The sequence below is a fragment of the Paramormyrops kingsleyae genome, chromosome 5 (genome assembly GCF_048594095.1).
Source record: "Paramormyrops kingsleyae isolate MSU_618 chromosome 5, PKINGS_0.4, whole genome shotgun sequence".
NCBI lineage: Eukaryota > Metazoa > Chordata > Actinopteri > Osteoglossiformes > Mormyridae > Paramormyrops > Paramormyrops kingsleyae.
In genome coordinates this window covers 30022629-30044100 of record NC_132801.1, presented here as the reverse complement: position 1 = coordinate 30044100, position 21472 = coordinate 30022629, and the positions used below count along the sequence as shown (strand labels likewise).

The following is a 21472-nucleotide window of genomic DNA, read 5'->3' as shown; positions in this document are numbered from 1 at the left end:
TCGAAATTATTCTGGTTGTGGCTACACTTCACACATGTATTTGCTTTGCCACTTAATACTTAACATTGTATTTTCACACTTCCAGCATTATCCCATCTGCTCTGTGAGTGTGGAGTTTAAACATTCTCGTCCCCTCTGTCACCCGCGCTTCGGGTACTCTGTGGTTTAGTGAGTGTGTTTGTCCCCATCCGTCTCCGTGTCTTGAGATGGCCATGCATCCTATCTTCTGCCCAGTGGTCTTGTGTACATCTGATTTAATTCTGTTTTATAAATAAGGTGCCCTTTTAATTAAGTAATGTGTGTATCTTGCCTGCACTCCTTTTATTACTGCCTCTGGGCTGAAATTTTACAGCTCAGTTTGGGTCCAGATTTGAAACTGTAATTTTATATGAGCATAAAAATAACTAAGCATATTGACTTATTTGTGTGCATATTATCTTCAGGGGTGGCAACTTGTCCCATCACTGCAGCAAGATGGATGGCATGGATGATGAGACCACAGTGTTCACGACGTTAAAGTCATTCAAAAGCTTCATTTCCAAACCTGAGACCTCTCAGAAACCACCTGATTCCAGTTTGGCACATCATCATCTCCAAAGACAGTACCTCCAGAGAATTGAGGTTGGTAATGCATGCTATAGGTGTTTAGTGATTCCAGGGGTACTGTAGAGGTGATCAGTCTTTATGTATTGTTAGTGTTAAATTTGCACCACACACTGTTTCATGCTGTGGCCTGACATCTCTCTCATTTAAACACAACATGCTCATTAGGCTTAAGCTTCCTGATGGCTGTTCCCTGCGCAAAATGTGGTTTTAAGCCGTGTGATTCAGTGTGATCTGTTTGAATGGTACAGAGGTAGTGGTTATTAAAGGCACTTTTGCCCTGGTTAAGTAGGGCTGCATAATATCACATCACAGTATAATCTGTTATATGGCGCATGCGCAATAGTCACCAGGGCTATAGATAAAAGGCGAAAACATTTGTCTGAATGCCAGCAGAGCACGTCACATGCTACTATTTTGGTATATCATGGAAGTGATGAGCACTAAGGTGGCTGTGAAGAAAGGGGCAGCTCAGCAGTCACAACATCTTTTGAAAGAGGAGATATTTTGGATAGACAAGGTAAAAAAAGATGTCTGTGGTGTGGCGGTATTTCTTGCAGTTTAAAGTTTGACACATTTATACAGATTACTAACTTCTGGGCTTCACAATGATTTTTGTAATCTGCTTACTAAATTGAGGGCGTAAGTAAATGTTCATATTGTACTGAAAAGCCGCAATTCAGAGAATATGCCTGTCATCTAAAGCCCTGGTGATTATTGCGCATGCGACATACAAGTTGCGATTAGCCATGTGATATGGTGCAGCCCAATTGTTAAGCAGCATACGTGGTGTGACTTAATCTTCCGGAGCATAGAAATTGAGTGCCTGGGCAATAAAAATGAAATAGCTTTATTTTAATCTATTCACCTCTGTGATTTTAATCTGATTGCTTTAATAAAAAGTTGTTAGGGGTGTAAAAAATGACAAACTGCACATGCTCTCAGTGTGAAATAGTGAGATGTAGCACTAGGGTAGATATTGTTTGTATTGTTACTCTTTTCGTATGAATAATTTTTGAATGTGTGCAAAGAAATTATTGATCTAGAACAGTGGTTCCCAAACTTTTTCCAGCCACGTACCCCTTGAGACATGTCAGCCTCAGCCGCGTACCCCCTGCTTCCAACGACTCTTAATTAGTGTCTATAAATAGATTGCAATACCGCATTAATAAAAATAAATACTGAACAGTCGATTATTTCTCACCACCAAATGAATTTATTAATATATTTTAGTAATAGATTGTTGATATCCGGTGGGAGAATTTCACAGTAGGGATGGGCACGGAAAAGGTTTTTGGTTCCCATCCCATTCGCGTTGGAGGGTTTCCGTTCCCGTCCAATTTAACCGCCAAATTTTCAAAACCCATTCCCATCCCGTTCAGTCCCGTGGGATGTCATTCCCGTACCGTCCCATTCCCGTCAAATTTCAAAAAATCTTCTACCGCTCCCGTGTTTTTCATATATTTCCGTTAGCGCTTGTTTTCCGCGACCAGAGTGGCAGATGTTTTTGACTAGGGTCCTGGGAAAGTTGCACCAGCATCATACTGGTGCATGCCATGGCAGAATTTCAGAATAGAAAAATACGCAGGACTTTATTTAATGTGCGGTTAGACGCTGTTAGAGACAGTTAAGTTATCTGTGACAAAGCTCTCCAGTGAGTGTCATGCCCCGATCGTCCACTCCTTCCGTGTGCCAAGCCCCCTCGTTAACCCTGTGTGGATTCCCCGTGTTTACCAGGTGTTCCTGATTGTTGTCAAACTTGTCATTAGTCCATTGTATTTAGTCCGTGTTTCCGTTTGTTTCTCCAGTCCTGTCATTGTATCGTAATTCTGCTTTACCGCTCGTGTGTGTTCCTTTTGCTCATTAAACCCCGCATTTCCCCGATCCTATGTCTCCTCGCCTCTGCTTCCCCGGTCAGCGTTGTGACAGTGAACCTACAGTACTTCCATGCTGCAATGTGAACATTTGCCATGTTCCTAAAAATTCTGTTTATTGCACAGTGTCTGACCACACAGACCTAGATCATACTGGACATATCTACTGGACATATTTTCCACTATTACAGATTGATGTCTTGCATATACTGATTTTATCGATTACTCAAGAACATACAATATAATTAATACCAATTCTTTTCACTGTAAAAATAATTCCCATGGTTGTTCATATTCTCATTCTTACTTAATATTTACTTTTTAATAATATATATAACGAACCGAATCAGGCTTAATCAAGATAGGTGATCTATCACTTTAACAATCCCCAAAATTAACCTCCTGGACCGGACAAATACAAATTAACGAATGATTAAACATTATATGCGTCTCTTTTTGTATGTTTTCTAAATAAGACCGCGTGCCCATACCAAACTGTAATAGCGATTTAAAGCGATCTATTCTTTTAGTATTTATGTTAAAGACATTTATTTTATTACTGTTGTGGGATTAATCTTTGAAAACACTTAAATTTAATAAGCACAAAAACATATGACATAAACACGACTGTATTGTGGGTTTTACGGCTTTTTTGGAGGTCACCGACTCCGCTGTTGTGAGAATTACTGACTGTCTCGTTGTTCGAATTCGTGATTCCCCCCGCTCCCTCGCGTACCCCCTACAGCCTCTTGCGTACCCTAGTTTGGGAACCGCTGATCTAGAACAATTAAATGTTAGTGTTTTGTTATGCAAATATTTACTTTGGATTGGGGAAAACTGCTTATATGAGGGATTCCTTGCTTTGTGTGTGTAAATTTGTACACAGACATTAATGATGTGTATTTAGTAGTATACGCACTGTCACCAAAATTCACGAGATGTCCCCTCCAATAAAATAGGTGTAACTGTGTTAACAGTCACAGTGCAATCCAGAATAATATTTTATATGAACTCAAGTTCACAATTAGGGCGCAGATGAAGCAGCCCTCTTTGCAGGGATAATGGAAGTGGAGTGCAGTGCTCTGGAGTGTAGCACCCTACACCATTGGTATAAATTCTTGCTCAGTGTTTGATTCTTTTACCAAGTCCGAAAATGGGCTGATACACCATACAATGTTAATGACAATTATGATCAAATGAATGACTGAAATGTTTGTTTTCTTTCATTGTTTTTTTTTTTCCCTTTCTCTCCTTCTATAGATGGAGGAAGCTGCTGAGAAGATCTGCTCCAAGACGCACCTTCTGCAGATGGCTCAGGAGAAGCAGCAGATGGAACTGAGTCACAAACGTGCCCGCATTGAGCTGGAGAAGGCCGCGCACATCAGTGCCAGGGATCTGGAGGTGAGCGACGAGGCCTAGGAGAATACAGTGGAAGGCTGGAGCCTGCTTCGTGCTGCGTGTGCTGCACTTTAGGCACTTCAAGGAGTGCTGCTTTAACAGCTTCCTGCTCCTGACTTGCGTTACATACAGTATTCTGCAAAAGTCTTGGGCAGTCAGAAAATGATGCTTAAATGATCTTCATGTTTGTATAAAACTGATGAATGCCACTTTACTCTACCAGCTCAGCCCACATAACAGTGTAACTTCAACCCCTCCTTTGGCTTTATTTGCAGTGTCTCACTTATTTGAAAATTAACGAATAAAGCAATTGAAGTATTTCATCAGTATCTCATCAAGTTATTTGAATAATGTTAAGTGAGCTGGTGGGGAAATTTAAAGAATACATGTGATTGTTGAGGTGCCCCTGAGGAGAAGCGATGTTGTTGTAAGCTTTCCAACAAGATACCAGTAACTTTTTAGAGAATTGAAGAAATTCTTGTTAGTCTTTTTTGTGATACTGTTAATTTTCTTATGTTCTAATGTTAAATTTATTTTTTTAGCAAATCTATACTTGCTGTACTGAAAGCATTTTATTTGCGTTGGACTTTTGCACAGTTCTGTACTCGTACATTAGATCGCTTTGTTAATCCTGATTTGTGCTGGGTTTCTGTGACTGAGTGTGCAGCCTTTTGGTCATGTATGTTTGTGTCTTTTAAACCTTTTAAGGATATAACAGTCCTGTACATTCTAGCTTTTTACACTCTGACTGTTCAGATAACAGTGAAGCCCCCAGAGAATCCATGTGTCATGCTCTTACTGGTTTTAATAGCTGGTTCTGCTTCATATGTTGCTGCTGTGTTTAATTATTATAAGTTGATGTTCTGATGCAGTCATACTGTATTAATAGAAATGAACTCTCTGTATGCCATTGCATCTGTGTCATGCCCAGACCTGAGCGCGGTCGCCTGATGTGCCGGATGAAGCCGTGTGTAATGTATGTTCTCTCTGTTTTCAGCGGGAGGTGGATCGCAACCAGGAGCTGCTCAATCGTATCAAGAAATTGGAGGAAAGAGAGGCGGAGACCACGAGGACCCTGAACGAGCAAATGGAGATGAACAAAACTCTGAAGAAGAGTCTGGAGGGAGAGAACAAGAAATTAGAGGAGAAGGAGTCTGTGATTTCTGAGGCCAATAAGGTACTGCAGCATTTCCAATGATGCTGTTATATCAGATGCTTGTGACACTACTAAGGCCCAAGTGGGAACTACAGAGATCAGAGCATCAAGTAAAAGATGTTATTTGCTCTAGATATTATACCCATTTATTGCAAATGGCTCACCTATATTTCTTCACATACCAGGAATTGGAATACAGATACTATACAGATGCTCTTTACTGTCAATGAGAATGAAATGAATATTATGCATACTGTGTGATTTCATAACAGTCATTTTATATGTGTACATTTTGGGGGTGTAATCAGGTGAACCCCCTCAGTTAATGATTGTTACTGCAAACATCGCCTTGTCGAATCGCGGCAGACTAACGGAGCCTTGCGAGATGAGATCCGGGAGCTGAATCACAAGCTGAAGAAGCTGGATATGCAGCTCACCACCCAGTCCACAGACAACCAGGGCCTGCAGGAGCAGCTGGAGCTCCAGCGCAAGTAGGGGAGGCGCCGGCCCCGTCTCTCACATCCTCCTCTTTGTGAATCTCTATCATCCCATCTTTTAGTGATCACCACTATGATAATTTGAGGCTAATTGTTATTAATAGTAATGCTGGGCTTTTCCTCCTCTACCTGAAATCTAGATGGCCAGTTTGCACCTCCAAACTGAATTTTACATTGATGTGTGATGACCCCAGATGTGTATTGGATGTATGTTTTTGTTTCCCAACAGAAAATATCAGGAACTTACTATGAAGTTTCAGGAGCTCCAGGCTACACAGTCCCTGAACTCCGATAATGAGCTGAAGATTAAGGTATGCCCGTCTTTGCTGCGCTGCAAGGCTATTCATTATATTCCCTGCATTTCATGATCTTTTCCATTTGTTTATCATATTAAGTAGGACTGCGTGATATGATGTAATATTTAATGGGTGTGTTTTTGGCTGTATGATATCACGGTTATAGACTGCAAGCACGATGATCACCGGGGCTTTAGATGATGGGTGTAAACATTTGTCTGGACACTGGCTTTTCAGTACTATACAGGTGTTCATTTATGCCTACAATTGCAATGATATATTGTGCAACTCTGTTAATAAGTTTGTTAAAGGGTGTATTCCATCCAAACCTGTAACCTGTAACAGTCCAGGTTAGTTAACAGGCGTTTAGTGACCTTGGTCAGATAGAAAGTGAGCTGGACAAGTATAATGCTGAGCAAACACATGGAAGGATAAGTGAGGCAATAAAACTATGAGGGAAGCAGAAGTTATGGATTCCAGATCACAGGATGCCACTCTGTCACAGCTTGCTGGCAGGTCTGGACAGTCTTAAGCTGCCATTCTCAGTCCTGCAGCTAGCTACAATTAAACGGCTACATGTTTGGTGCCTTTACTGCAGTACTAGATCTATACTAGTGCATTTTTAACACTTCTATGAGTATTTTTAGGTTAGCAGATTTGTGGAAGAGCTGTTCATTACATGTGCGGTCCCCTAGCGGCCTCCATTTTTAATCTACGCGTCGAGGGTTCCGCAGTAGCTTTAGTGTGTCTGATGGCTGCTCGGCTCGCCCTCTCTTTCTCTCTCTGGGAAACCTGCAGGAGCTGGAGAGACGCCTGGCTCTGCAGGAGCAGGACTCCGTCATCGTGAGGAACATGAAGAGCGAACTTGCACGCCTCCCTGACATGGAGCGCGAGCTGAAGCGTCTCCGCGAGGAGAACAGCTACTTGAGGTGAAGGGAAGGTCGCTTGCTTAGTTCGCTGGGGTCTGCTGTGCTCTAAGTGTCACATCTGACCATTAGAGAGAGAACAGCACTGTAGTGGTATACCCAAGCCCTTCTGCGGTGGTGTTAGGACCCTTCTCCTATTAATACAGTAGAAATTCCAGCAGGAACAGACCACTTTTCCGGAATAGTGAAGAGCTGAAAGTTTCTGTATCAGACTCGCTTTGAGAGGAGATGTCTATTTAGTCAGTTTACATAGGCTAGGCTTGGGCGGTTTTCTAGTAATATGGTATTACCCCACCGCGGTATAATATCTGGACGGTATAATGGCATAAAAAGTTAGATACTGCCCAATATCCCCCATTGTTATCCTTAAGGCTGTAATTGCTTTGCACAGAAGTGGGCGCACTAGGGAGCGTGCAACATGTGCCAGACCCTCCGCGATCCTGAATGTTCATACTTCTCATGCCTTTGGTGCCAGGCAACCATATACTTTGACGCCAGCCCTGGGATGGTGCTGCAGAGCAATGCTGCCCTTAAAAGTCATGTTTACGATGTGTGGCATGGATGTTAGAAGAATGAATAAGAATCTTACTAAAATTAACTGTGCACTATGCACTGACAGTACAAAGGATGGTTAGTATTGTTAGTGAAAACCTTTCCATGAACTTAAAATAATATAGGGAAATTAAGTAACAAATACAACTAAATGAGAACTAATAAATATTGCTTCTGAAGGTAACTGAAATAAAATGAAAACAAATGTCAAATACTTCCCGTTACTATTTTTTAAATACTGCAGACACTCTTCACTTAACGACCTACCTGTTTAACGACCGCCTGGACTTACGACCAGCTCTCTGACTAGTCGGTATAGTACGCTGTAGGAGAACTTTGGTTGTAGAAATGGCAATGTGGTGTTCCTATTCTATTCTGTTCTGTTCTATTCTATTCTGGTCTCTGATTTATTTGGGCTGGCGAAGGAAGGTTGTATATTGTTGGCAGTAATTGACCTTTATTTTGATATACCATTTCAGTTTACACTGAACTTGCAATTGACCTTTACTTCGATATGTTGCCTTCAGTTTGATGCATATGCTTTGTATTGTGGGCCAGGGAACCTCCAGTAGCGTGTAAAGCACGGACGTGTGCAAGGTTAAAGTTTTCCTGTGTGTTATACTTTTCTTATGTTTTTGAAAGCAATGGATGTAAGTTTTTTTTTTTTTTTGTTTTGTTACATATGGAGAAAATGTAGCGGGGACAGTGCACTGTTTATTACAGTATACAGTAGACTACTGTAGAACATTGCACCATTTATAACATTTTAGTAGAGGTGACATTAAAACAATATCTGAAGTTGGTTCATACAAACCCTATACCAGTACAGTATGCTTGAAATATCGGTAAGGTGTGGCTCTTTGCTTATCGACCTGTTCGCTTAACGATCTAGTTGTAGGAATGGAACTCACTCATTAAGTACATTTAGCTAAAGTAATTTATCTTTGAGCCCCACCTGGGCAATGCATTTAACATAGAAACGGCCAATGGCATTATATCACGACAATGCTTTTTTAAATGCTTTTTGGGTGTCGTGGCCTCTCTACATGGTGCCTAAGGCCAGCCATTTTGATGAATATTATGTGACAGTCGTGCTGACACATCTGCATGAAGGTGGAAACCAGGCTTTGATTCGTGTTTAGGTTTCTTAAATTCAGTCGACATCACCTCACAACCTCACAAAAGACCACCTCGGATCCTAATACTGCCTCCGTTCCCCTTTGAAGCTTGCTTACATTCTCGACCTGGTCTCTGCAGAGAGACCCAGGAGAACAGCAACTTGTTGAGAGAAGAGACAGAGGGTCTGCGCAGGAAATTGGAGCGACTGGAGAAGCTTAAGGAGGACATGGTCAGCCTGGAGTTAGAAAAGGAGGTAAATGGCTAATCAGACCTGGCACTCATCCCACGGCACAAGGAAGCCTGTTAACTGGAGTTTCAAGGGGATCCTGTTCGGTTTATTTTTATAGGTTGTTTCGTTTTCTGTGAACTTCCACTCAACACTAAGGTTAGGGTCCTTTATCATAAGATTATTTGTGAAAGATGAAGGTGGTCTGAAGAGTTGGCTTTTGAGCAACATTGACTATTTAGCCATCTTCTGTGTCTGGGCATTGAGGCCTGGGCCTCACCTGACCACATTCTCATCCAGCATCTAATGGGCCTGGGTGAGAAGGACCGTGGGGTGCTGCTAATGACAAGGCTCTTCCTCAGTGGAGCCACTTGCGAGTACAGACAGATCTCATCAGTAAGGAAAGGTGAGCCAGGCAGTTTGCAGGGTACAGGGAACAATGACAGGATTCTTCCTCATTAACTTTGCGTTTTTTTCCCGTGACTCAGAGCATGAGGTGGGAAAAACAAGCCCCTGTAATCTATTCAGGTTTTTAATTAGCTCTTGTCTGTAGCTCTGTGCAAGGAACTTAAACTAGGAAAACGAGTTAATTATGAAAATGTAATGATCTGGGCAATCAGAATAGCAGTAGTTCTTAATGAGAACTCATTTGAAATGTGCAAATCCTTCTTTATAGAAGTTATGTATTTAAATGTTGGCCTGTCTGTCCTGAGATGCTTTTTTTTTATCATTGAGTAATTAAAAAAAAAAACTTGCTAAGAGGGTCGTTCAAACAATTTGTTTATGCCGACCCTAACACTTATGCAAATTAGAAGTCAAAATAACTAACGTAACTATGTTACATGTATCGACTGTAATGTAAATATCTTGCTGCTATTTTCCCCCTGTTCTCATATTAAATGTGGGAGGGAGTGTTGAGCTTGCTTAGCCTGTGTTAAAGATGATTTCTCTTTGCAGAAACAAGCAACAGTGCTTCAAGCCTGGGAGAATTTAAGTGAGATGACTGGCCTCAACATTAGGTAAGGATATGTGGATAAACATGGGCTTTCTGTGCGAGTCAGCAGTAGTACTTGGTTCCAGTTCAATGCATTTCTTTTAATCTCATCAATATTGTATCACTTGTTTTTTTTTCTTCTCATTTTGCATTGAGTTAACCTAAATATCTTATAATAGCCATTAGTGAAATGGTGATAATGGATGCATGTAATAAAATAGATGCTTGACTAAATTCTTTTATAGTAATATACCTTTTGATAGCAAGAAAAAATGATGGTGCCTTTCTTGATCCAGTAAGTCCCCAGCTTAAGAACATTCATATTACGGACAACTCCTACTGAAGAACAGATAGCCTATTAATTTAGAAATACAACGGTTCGTAATAATGAGTGCGTGTTGTGACCCTCATGACATTGCGTGACTTCAGTGGTTTGTCGTTATTAATGTTATCATAATGTTATCTTTAATCGCTATCTTTTTCTTTTTCATTCTCTCTCTTTCTCTCCCTATCTCCAGTCAGTATCATATGTAGTTACTTTTATTAATTTATTATTGTAATTATTATGTTTAAGATGTTTTAGTGTATTTGTAAGTATTAAATGTTTTACATGCATCTGAAGGTAGAATTTATACTGTATGCCGAGACAACCATTTGATTAACTGACGCTAAGTCCCTTTTCCGACTTTGCTACAAGTCTGACTTAAAAATAGACTTAGCAAAGGATCTCATTCATAACTCATAAATGGACTACCTGTAGGTTAAATGGTATTATGTCATGAGATACTGCAAGATAAATGTGCATTTAAATGATACAAAGTTTTATTACACATGTATTCCCAAACACTCATTCCAGGCTGTCACTGTGCACCTGTAGTGAAAAGCACCCTTGTTTTCCTAGAAATTCCACACTAGATGGAGCTGTTGAATTATCTGTTAATTCCAGTAACGATTCAGTTGGATTTGCACTGATGCACTTGATTTTAGTGTACTGGTGTCGCTCTGCCCTAGTTTGATCCTCTCTCACCTTCTGATGCTTAGTTCTGTCGTTCTGACTTTTGGAAGGATGGTTGATGGGCATTTCCATTTATTCCAATGTTTTCTTCGCCTATCCTTGTTGACAAATGTTTGGAATGCCTGCTCTAATGATTTTTGACACCGAGTTTGACAGAGCCAGAAGTTGAAAAGAACATTTGTTATGTCTTTGATCTGCTTTGCTGCTCATGTGGAAATATGCAATCATTTTCTCATTAAGGCTTTATAAAAGGGGAACTGGATGGATAATTCAGCCATGGATGGAATGATTAATGAGAGCTTGTGAGATTTCCTAAAGCATTACATCCAGTGTGGGATATTGCCTTTTTAAATGATGTGTTCTTGTATTTATGTATTGAGTGTGAAATGGTGGTTATTGCCAGGTAATTGAGCTTAAGGATTTGTATGCACGTCATACTCTACAGAAGATTTGGGGTCCTCTAAGTGTATCCACAGTATTTGTGATAGAGTAGGGGATTTTGAAAAATGCAGTCTGGCTGGAGTTTGATAGGCAGTTTTCTTAATGCGGGGAAGAAAAAAAAATAAAATCTGCTCTATAACAAACCCTCAACACACGACTCGAAATCTGACTTAGATCTCTTATGGAGTACTGGCTTTTAAGCAGCTCAGGGCTGCTGTACTCTAAATCTTACCACTCTTGAAAACACTGCAGTCTTGCCACCTTAAAATATCTACTTACACTGTTGGCATTCAGCAGTGTGGAAATGCTGTAGGCTCCAGTTTAAGCACTGCACTGTGACACGGATGTCTATAGTAAATATTTTGCTCTATGTTACAATGATTTTGCTAGAGTGCTCTGACATCAACAATGAAATGAAAATGTAACAACATTTGGTATCACAGAAGCTGATTGTGTCATTGTTTGCAATCATGGATGACTGTACAGTAGAGCTTCAGAGGTTTCCAGAAGTGTTATGTTTAGGGTGTGAATTTGACATACAATATGTTGGCATCTCCATCCTGATAGTCTGCTTTTGGAGCAACAGAATAACTTGGCACATGGCAGAAATTACACCAATAACTGAAGTGATGTTTGTTTATAAGTTGTATCGATGATAAAATCTGTTTTTATGAGTTGCGTGAGCCTTTTCTTCCCTGGTGTCTTATAAAAAAAAAGAAACAGACCTACTGCTATGCACTAGCTATATCAAGATTCTTCACCAGCTCTTTGCAAAGGGGAATATCTCTACTGCTGAGGGACAAGAGTCCGTAAATGCCTGAAGGCTTGCTGAGAAGTTTCCCAAATTGGGATTCAGTCAGGCAAAAAGTGTCTGGCATATGGAATCTTCTTCATTCATTTCAAGCCATCAAAAAAAGTCATGCCAGGCAGGTTTTTCAGCTGAACAATTGCTCGATAAATTGCAGGGTTGGTTGGACATGCCCTTTAATTTGGTTAAAGGCCGTGTCAGGGAGGGAGTGGCTCAGTGGGTTGTGCTGTTGCTGCACACATCCAGGGTTGAAGGTTCGATTCTGGCTCTGTTCTGTCTGTGCGGATATAGAACGGGTTACTACCCATACCCTGCTTTCCTACTACAGTGCCAGGACACAGTTCCTCCCTTTTTTTCTTGATTTAATTATGCATTGAAAGCATTACCTAGCAACAAACTCAAGTTGCTTTGTCTCAATGTATCAGCAGAACTGAAATATCGGAATACTTCCCATGATTTGTTAAAGGGAGGTCAGATTAATGATAATAGAAGTGCTACTGATGATTGAATAAGTTCAGAAATTTTTAAGGATGATTGGCTTGCTTCAGTTGGTTGTTGGCCACGTCCTCCCATGCTTTTCTGCTACTCTTTTTGAAGGTCCCCCTGATTTGACTTCATGCACAATGTTAATATGATGGTAATACTTTATACAATAAGCTCACATTTAATAAATGCTGCTTATCTGCCTAATGTGGTTTTGAACTTTGCTGTTGCATTGACTTTGTCTAATTTTATTTAATCCTCTCCTAACATTTATTAACCTGAACAGACTTCTCGGAAAAATGCCATTCAGCTGATTGATGAATTAAGAAGCTGTGCTTTTCATATAATATGCTAATTGGTCAGAGATTTAAGACAGTTTCAGGTTAATTTTCCGAGGTCAGGCTGGGACTACTGGAACTAGTTTTGCATATGTGCATTTTGGCGTTGTTTCATTTTACAGTTAGTCTGCTAAATCGACTTAACGGGTGCCATGTTCATACACCCTGTTTCCATCTCACTCATTTAAAATATTATGTTTTCAAAATGACTAATTCATACGTACATACTAGTTAATGCCTGTTTTATGTTTCATTACATTGCTGCATTGTTTTATTAATGCTTAAGTATTTATGAAAAATAAGGGGAAAAATACTGCATTTAAGAAATGGATTGAAACTAAATTAATTTTTTTTAACCTTTTAATTGACGGATTACCTGCCTCCTTTGGACCCGAGTGAATGAGCTAATCTTGTGCTAAATGCCTGGAAGCTTGAGATTAGGAAGTCTCTCTCCTAATGGCTGAGCAAGGATTGACTCTGAGTGTGGCCTAATACAGACTGACATGCTCTGTTCTCAGAGGTGACTGACGTGGATTATGGTAAGAAGTTACCTGGAAATGGTAACTGTCAAGCATTAAAGTATATATTGAGTGTCTCTACTTCTAACTGTTCAAAATTATTCTAGGGGGGTGGGGAATCATCTCTTGCACAGTGTATTAAATTTAGTGATTAAATTATGGTGTAGTGGCTCAGTAGGTGGCACTGTCACCTCACATCTCCAAGGTTAAGGGTTCTCATTCTACTGTGTGTGTGTGTGTGTGTGTGTGTGTGTGTGTGTGTGTGTGTGTGTGTGTGTGGGAAGCTTGCATGTTCACTCTGTCTCACAGTTGATCTTTCCATCCTCTGGTTTCCTCCTGTTGCCCAAAGACATGTAGGTAGCCTGATCTGTGCCTTTAAATTCACTGGAATCTGTGTCTATGGACCAGCATCCTGTCCAGGTCTTCACCAGCCTTGTGTTATGTAGCTCCTCAGATGGGTTCACTGGAATCTGTGTCTATGGACCAGCATCCTGTCCAGGTCATCACCAGCCTTGTGTTATGTAGCTCCTCAGATGGGTTCACGCCCTGCTTAAGAGCTGCACTGGATAAGAGCTTTTAAGATGGATGGATGTGTGGAGGTGGGAAAGGACTTACTGCAGTTTCTTTATAAAGTTTTTGGATTAGTGTGTGTGCTATGTGTGGACAAATAAGGCCAAAGAAAACTAAGCTTTTTATTTGTGCTATTCTTATAATCATGCTGGTGTCTCAGTGACACCAAGGGGACATTTTCTCCTGTAGTTTATGGAATATGTTATGAATTTTTGTAATGATGGAAAAGCATTTGTGTGTGTGTGTGGTTGCATTTGTATAATTTGTAGGAGCTGCTTTGAATGTAGGTTGTGTTTGTATATGCTATGCATTACAGGTCAGGTAGAATTTTTTTTTCCCCCAGTATTTTGCCTAGTTTTCCCTTACGGTTTTGTTTAGTGTATTACTTTTTTTTATGGATATGTTAGGGTTCAGCTGAAGTGTCATGTCGGTGCTTGAGTCCTCTAGGAAATGTTGTGACATTTTGGTCTTGTACTGTTGTGATTTTTCTGTTCTTACAGGGTCATGTTTGTGATGCTTGAAAGTGATCTGGCTGTGAGCCTGGGAACTGAAGAGAGCAGCACATTAAACTTGCAACCTATTTGAGTTTCATACTAAACGCTCAGCTGGAATGAAAGCCAGAAGAGCATCGAACACTCTGCCACCCAGGGGTTAATTTTTGTTGGGTGCGAGCCAGTCTCTTTCAGGACCGCATGTACCCTCCACAAGATTGGCTTTCCAGCACAGCCAATTTTACTTAATGTCTTACTGATTACTTCATTTGTCTAAAGGTTGGTGTTAATGTGTAATCAGCCTTAGTGTTGACTCTGTCTGCACTGCATGTCAGGACCAATCCCAATGTGGACTGGCTACAAACTCACATCTGCACTATAAGGTTTTAGTCATTGAAGTTTAATTTCTCTATGGCTTCGAAGTGTCAAACCATTTGGAAGCATAATTGAAAAGAACATTGTTGTCTGTGGTGGTGAACGTTTTAAGATGGAGCCTGGCGACACTCTGGGCATTGATTTAGTTTGTGCCAGTAAGCCTAGATCTGCTTCTCCAATTGGCTTAAACCACATAGTGGTAGAAAACAGAGAGGATTTTAAATGTATCTCTTATTTGAAAACCTCATTTCAAAACACCTGATGTCTGTGGAGAATGGTAAATTAGAGTGATAGTCTTGTGGTTAATTCTGCCTCACACTAGTGAATCTCTCTTAAGGAGCCCTCTGTGTTCAGGGTAAGCCTTGCAGATTACCTTCAATCAGCAGGCTTTGCAGCTGCTAATTTCATTTACGTGTCTAGAAGGACAGGTGTGTGATGTTCCTGTAGGTGATTTGGCCGGGTTCATGACTTCCAGAAGGATGAATGAAAAGCTGTGATGTTGATTGAATGGAGGGCTTGAGACAGATGGCACTTGACCTAATTCTGAGAGACCTCTTACTTTATTAAACTCAGCACCTGTCAGGGAGGAGATATGATTTGTGTTCCGCTAAAGGTGAAGGCAGCAAAACATTTTTGTTTGGAAAAGGCTTTTCACACCTTCTGAAAGGATTATGGCATCATAAAGCTTTCTGCTAGATAACAAGGTATCCTGGAGCACAGGCCTTACTCTAAAAAGTGACTTGGCACGTCTTGGTAATTTTACAGAGGAACTCCCTAAGTTAACTTGTTTCATCTGTTTTTAGAATAAAGTGGAACAGGATGGCTAGTGATTTTTAATTCCTCCAGTTTTAATTGTCCTTGTCAGTGGCACAGCATAAACCACACATGCTATAGCTTTACATTTAGCCGTCACTTTTTTCACATTTTACTACAGGGGTTGTGAACTGTTGACATCCACAGTGTCTTCATTTTAATCGGATATAATCCACTGCCTGTTCACATAACTCCCCAAAAGCAAACAGCAACTCCGATGTGGCAAAAGCCTACAGCCTGTAATGGGTGAAAGGTCTCTGTCCCACTATGTATAATCCCATGTTGTGATGCCTGTTTAGAAGCTTTTTCTTTTCCTCTGTTTTTCAAATTTTCAATGGCAAAACATACACTTGGAAGTGCCATCCTCCTTTGCGCTGCCGCCCAGGGGGCATGATGCTAATTAACCACCTGTTCCTCTCTCGCAGGAAGCCAGAAGACTTGTCGCGAGAGATCATTCAGATTCAGCAGCGAGAAATCGCCCTGAAGCAGCAGAACCACTCTGTCACCAGCAGGTAGGGGTTTTTACATGGCATGGTTCCCCCTGGAAGCACTGGGAGCGTCTTTTTGGAAGTACGGTCCTGAAGAATAGCACTTTCAACAACACTCCCAATCATGTGTCTCGAATCTCTAAGTTGAGTCTTGAATGAACGTGCAGTTGGAGTTCTCTTGCTTCAGAGACTTTCTCTCCCCCGCACACATTCACATTTACGGCAGTATTGGTTTGTTTTCCAGAAACGAACTCCTTTCAGCAAGTTGCAGTTGACCTAGGTCATCCCTTTTCCCATCACCTTCCTCTTGATTGTGGGCATGTTTGTTTTCCTCTGCCTTGCGTGTGTGATTTGGTCTAGTTTTACACTGCCAATGAAACTGTGTGAATATACAGAATGGTGAGCTGTAGTATTTCAGCTGAATTAAGTTATAACGAAGGATGCATTCGTTTGAAACCTGTACACACCATGTGCTTCCTTTGTTTCTTCTGCTCCTGCCAAAACTAGGAATTTAGTCTTGAATCAGATCACATCAAAATAGTGTCATTATCATATTGTCATCAGACTGTGTTTATTTGTAGAAAGGTTTTGATGTTTTCCCACATTGCCTGCTTTATTGTACTGTAATTGATAAACTAATTTAATAAATGGATAGTAGTGCATTTTATTTTTTATGAGGCATCTGAAAACAGTTCTGTTTTTAGTGTTTTGAGTCTTCCTTGGATTTACTTGATTTCTACTATCCCCTGGATGACTTGCTTTTATTTTGACTTTGTATCTTTGCTTTCAGATAGTGTTGCTGAAGAAAGCCTTAGGAGTTGTTGTTGTTCTTAACAACTGTTTGTTTTGACTGTAACAACCAGTTGGTGCTTGAATTTCTGATGAAATCCGTGTTGTCTGAGTTCAGCTTCTGCCTGTGAACCTGTAATATCTGTGTCCTGGTCTGTGGTTAATATTAGAACAGCTTAATTAATTTCAGTCTTAATTTAATTTACCTTTAACTTGTGAAAAGATTGTAGATCAATACAGGGCCTTAACCCAGAAATGGTTTGGTTTTTGTTCTTTTTGGCAGCACTTATCTGTGTTATTTGAATGTAAAAATCCTGTGTGGGGTTTTAGTGTAATACTGGATTTAGGAATCTTATCCATGTTTCTTTATAATGGTAAAACTGCAGTCCTCGAAAGAAACTTAGGTTGCAGAACCTTCAAGAAGCTTCTTTGTATTTCAAGCAGGTGGTTTTACTTTTACTTGAGGACACTTGTGATGATATGCAGCTGCCTGCAGTATAAATCACTCATTAAACAAGTATGAATGAGGGATAGGACTCATTCCTTTTTTGTACCACTGTGTACTGCAATGAGCAGGAAGCTGTAGGTCCATGGCACTAAAGACACTCCTTAGGCATGGCAGCAAGGGAGAATTTGATCAAAGGATTGTTTGGATGGTGGAGAAAGCACCTCGACCAACTGTTACACACACACACACACACACAAGTTGACCTTCAAGGAGCAACAGTTGCAACTCACACCATCCATCAGAAATTTGATGAGGGTTATAGGGAAGGGATGGAGGAGGACCCCGCTGGTCAGAGGCACAAGAAGCCCAGCTGTGGTTTGGCAAAAGCTTCCTGAGAGAAAGTCCTTTGCACAGATGACATTACTGCATTTTGGCAAGTCACGCCATTTCTGTGTTCACAGGAAATGAAAGCTCATCTGTCCAACAGTCAAGCATACAGGGGGCATAGTGTTGCTTTGCTGCCTCTGGCTTTGGGTAGCTTGAATGTCTGTAAGAAATCATGAAATGATTTTGCACCACAGATTTCACGAGTAGACTGGGCCTTTGTGCTTTGTGCATGCCCTTTACAGAAAATGATCTAGGTTCGGAAGAAGACCATCCCTCTGTTCGACAGTTCAAAGAGCTTGTAGTGTCCAGCTGCTTCATGCCTGATGGAAGCTAGGCTTTCTGTTAAAGTGACACTAGCTCTTCCCACTTCGCTGAAATGCGCTTTATACATTGAATGTAGCGCCAATATCTGAAGGTTTTAGGCTATGCATTGAACAGACGTGCATGTTGGACTCTGTTGTGGAGTGCTGTTGCCTTCTAACTACTTGGGTCTGATTTCTTCATTGTAGGGGCAGGGTTACAATTTCATGTGCAGCTCTTGGTGCTCTGTCCAATCTTTAGACTTATTTACCCTTAGGTGTGAGGGATATTTTATCAAATAGCTTTTTCTCTGAGCCCAACTGAATGATGAAGACTTAGCATAGATTTTATTCTTTCTTTTTTTTTTTGAAGGGAAGGGGGTGATTCATTTTCCTTTTTTGACAGTCTACAATGACAGTTGTAATCACCCTTTTAAACTATTAGCAGGAAAGACGGCATAAGTTTTGTGATTCGTCTAGTAAGGTTGATGGCAATCTTTTTGGTTGGTTAGGATTAAGAACAAGCTTCAAATTGCAGAGACAATCCTGTTCTGTCGTTCAAAGCTGCAGATTTATAAGTTAAAAGGAAGTCTGCCTTTCTCACATGGACTTGCTACTAGAAAGGAAGGAAATTTAAAACGAAGGTGAAATTATCCCCATAGCTATATGTATGACATTACAAAACATCTACAGTATTTCCATGTCACTTTGAAGGAGTGCAGCAACAGGTTTTAATCAGCAGTTTTCTTTCAGTATAGGACTCTATTGATCATGCTGTACATAGCTGTATTTATGGGTTTTAGCAAATGATATCTTAAGAAAGATGAATGTACCTTTTAAGGGCATGAATGAAGCTGCATTGTTTTTTCACAGATGTTATGGATTTATTAATTCTGTGAATATAGTGCGCTGGAGCGTGCTGTACGCCACCCTTTTATGTTGGGGACCTTGGATATTGCTCTTGGAGAGAGGAGGAGCCTACATAGGGACACAGATTGTGGAGGGGAGAAAGCATAAAGACCTGTGTGGCTACTCAGACCAATTTAGCCTAATAGTGACCAGCAGGCATTGCTATGGGTGGGAAATGTGACGTGTAGATCAAAGCAAGGCAGAAACAGATGAGTGTTCATGGGCCAGGTGGCCAGTGGGGGCTTGGTGTGAGAGTCTTCTCTGGGGAGAGTTCACATGGACACGGCTCTCGAAGCTATGGAGTCTGGTTTATAGCAGGTGGCCATGTGCCTCCTTTATGATCATCTTCCTCCTTCCAGTGCATGAGGCCCCAGCACGCGGGTGTACAGGCCCACTGCTGGGCAGGGAACGGCACAGGGCACCGTCTCTGTACAGCCCTGTCCGCGGTGCTGATCCAGGAGAAGCCTGGTGCTCTCCCTGAGGCTGTCTGTATGGCCCTGTCCGCGGTGCTGATCCAGGAGAAGCCTGGTGCTCTCCCTGAGGCTGTCTGTATGGCCCTGTCCGCGGTGCTGATCCGGGAGATGCGGGGCTCTTTCCCTGAGGCTGTCTGTGTGTCCCTGTCCGCGGTGCTGATCTGGGAGACGTGGGGCTCTTTCCCTGAGGCTGTCTGTGTGTCCCTGTCCGCGGTGCTGATCTGGGAGACGTGGGGCTCTTTCCCTGAGGCTGTCTGTATGGCCCTGTCCGCAGTGCTGATCCGGGAGATGCGGGGCTCTTTCCCTGAGGCTGTCTGTGTGTCCCTGTCCGCGGTGCTGATCTGGGAGACGTGGGGCTCTTTCCCTGAGGCTGTCTGTGTGGCCCTGTCCGCGGTGCTGATCCGGGAGACGCGGGGCTCTCTGGGAGGGCAGCATAGGATGCAAGGCTCGGGTACAAGATGTCGTTTGGGCATATGTTTGAGTGTGTATATATAGTTGCAATATATAAATCTACTATTTCAAAAGACTGATGCGAGAAGCTTAATGGACCTGGTCCTCCAATGGACTGGGAACCAGACCCCTGGGGTTACTGCCATTTCGCTTGTTTATGGTCCTGTTTGCTGACATCTATAGCTATAACTTGCACCACAGGGGCACGTTGAAACACACCAGAGGTCACCGCTGAAAAGGCGTGCGTGCAGTGCTTCCCACAGAGAGCAGCTTGCTTACTCCCTGAAAGTGGCTTGGGAGCACTGATGTAAACCACAGCCCTCTGAGGACCCTTTCATTAAGTTAGTAAAGGAATTCTGCAGAAGTCTTTTTTTTTTTTTTTTTTTTTTCCCTGTTGTGACATGCTTGATGCAAGCATTTCCATCAGGTGAGTGGGAACATTTCTCCAAGTGGTGAATACGGCCGCATGAAGGGCATCTACTGTCTGGAACTGTTGTCCATTTTTGTAAACTTCCCTTGCCATCCATCCCCAAAGATTCTCAATTGGATTTAGATCAGGGGAACACGCAGGATGGGCCAAAAGAGGGATGTTATTCTCCTGGAAGAAGTCCCTTGTCCTGCGGGCATTGTCTACTGTAGCGTTGTCCTGTTGAAAAACCCAGCCGTTACCACACAGACAAGGGCCCTCAGTCATGAGGGATGCTCTCTGCAACATCTGGACATAGCCAGCGGCCGTTTGTCGCCCCTGCACCTCCTGAAGCTCCATTGTTCCACTGAAGGAAAAAGCACCCCAGACCATTATGGTGCCCCCTCCACTGTGGTGTGTAGAAAACATCTCAGGTGGGATCTGCTTGTCATGCCAGTAACGTTGGAAACCATCAGGACTATCAAGGTTCTTTTTTTTTTCTCATCAGAGAATAAAACTTTCTTCCACCTTTGAATGTCCCATGTTTGGTGCTCTCTTGCAAAGTCCAAACGGGCAGTTCTGTGGTGTATAACCCTCAGGATCATTTTGACTGTCTTACTGCGTCCCACCACAGCAGCGATGGTGCGCTGTGAGAGACCCTGCTTATGCTGTTCAACAACCCGACCACGTTCAAAAAGGGAGAGTTTTTTTGCCTTTGCCATCAGAACGTCATGACAGTGTGACTACCTGACAGAAAATGACAATGAATCCACATCTTTGCACAGATTTGGCCTTTTAAAGGCATGTGGTCCTAAACTTTTGATCAGCTGTAAAACAGCCTGTTTCAGTTTAAGCGTTGTTTTCAATTAACTGCACGCTCAAAAAAATGTTTTGTCTCACTCCCATTTCTTCTTGTTGCATGTTGAAGCTCTACTTGGAACCTTGTTAAGATCCAACCATGCAAAATATGATTTTTTGCCATTTTTCAAGTGGTCTTAAACTTTTGATCGGGACTGTATCACATCAGTTCTACCTTCTTTATTTTGCCTCCCCATCAGTTTTAGGGTCAGTTCTAAGGTTTTTACTTTGTGTCTTCAAAGCCTTAAATTGGCTTGCACCATCTCGTATTGTTCATGTCTCTGTCAGGTCCTCGAGGTCTGCTTCTGATCAGTTACTGCTGTTAGTCCCACAGTCTCAATTAAAATCTAAGGGTGACTTTGCCTTTGCAGTTGCTGTTCTTACGCTTTGGAATAGTCTTCCATTTCAGATTAGATCAGCTCCATCAATCACAGTTTTTAAATCCAGATAAAAGACTTACTTTTACTCATTA

General features: G+C 41.6%; 1 protein-coding gene across 3 annotated transcripts in view; it reads left to right on the top strand.

Annotated features, from left to right (window-relative positions):
- Positions 1 to 21472, top strand: part of mad1l1 (mitotic arrest deficient 1 like 1) — a 136884-nt gene that overhangs the window by 1663 nt on the left and 113749 nt on the right. For all 3 annotated transcript variants that reach the window (XM_023814933.2, XM_023814931.2, XM_023814932.2), the window contains exons 2-10: positions 444 to 621; positions 3738 to 3878; positions 4873 to 5052; positions 5398 to 5522; positions 5758 to 5839; positions 6623 to 6753; positions 8560 to 8674; positions 9605 to 9666; positions 15919 to 16005. In XM_023814933.2, the coding sequence (XP_023670701.1) occupies positions 475 to 621; positions 3738 to 3878; positions 4873 to 5052; positions 5398 to 5522; positions 5758 to 5839; positions 6623 to 6753; positions 8560 to 8674; positions 9605 to 9666; positions 15919 to 16005 (1070 nt within the window). In that variant the 5' untranslated portion in view covers positions 444 to 474. The remainder of the gene's footprint in view (positions 1 to 443; positions 622 to 3737; positions 3879 to 4872; positions 5053 to 5397; positions 5523 to 5757; positions 5840 to 6622; positions 6754 to 8559; positions 8675 to 9604; positions 9667 to 15918; positions 16006 to 21472) is intronic.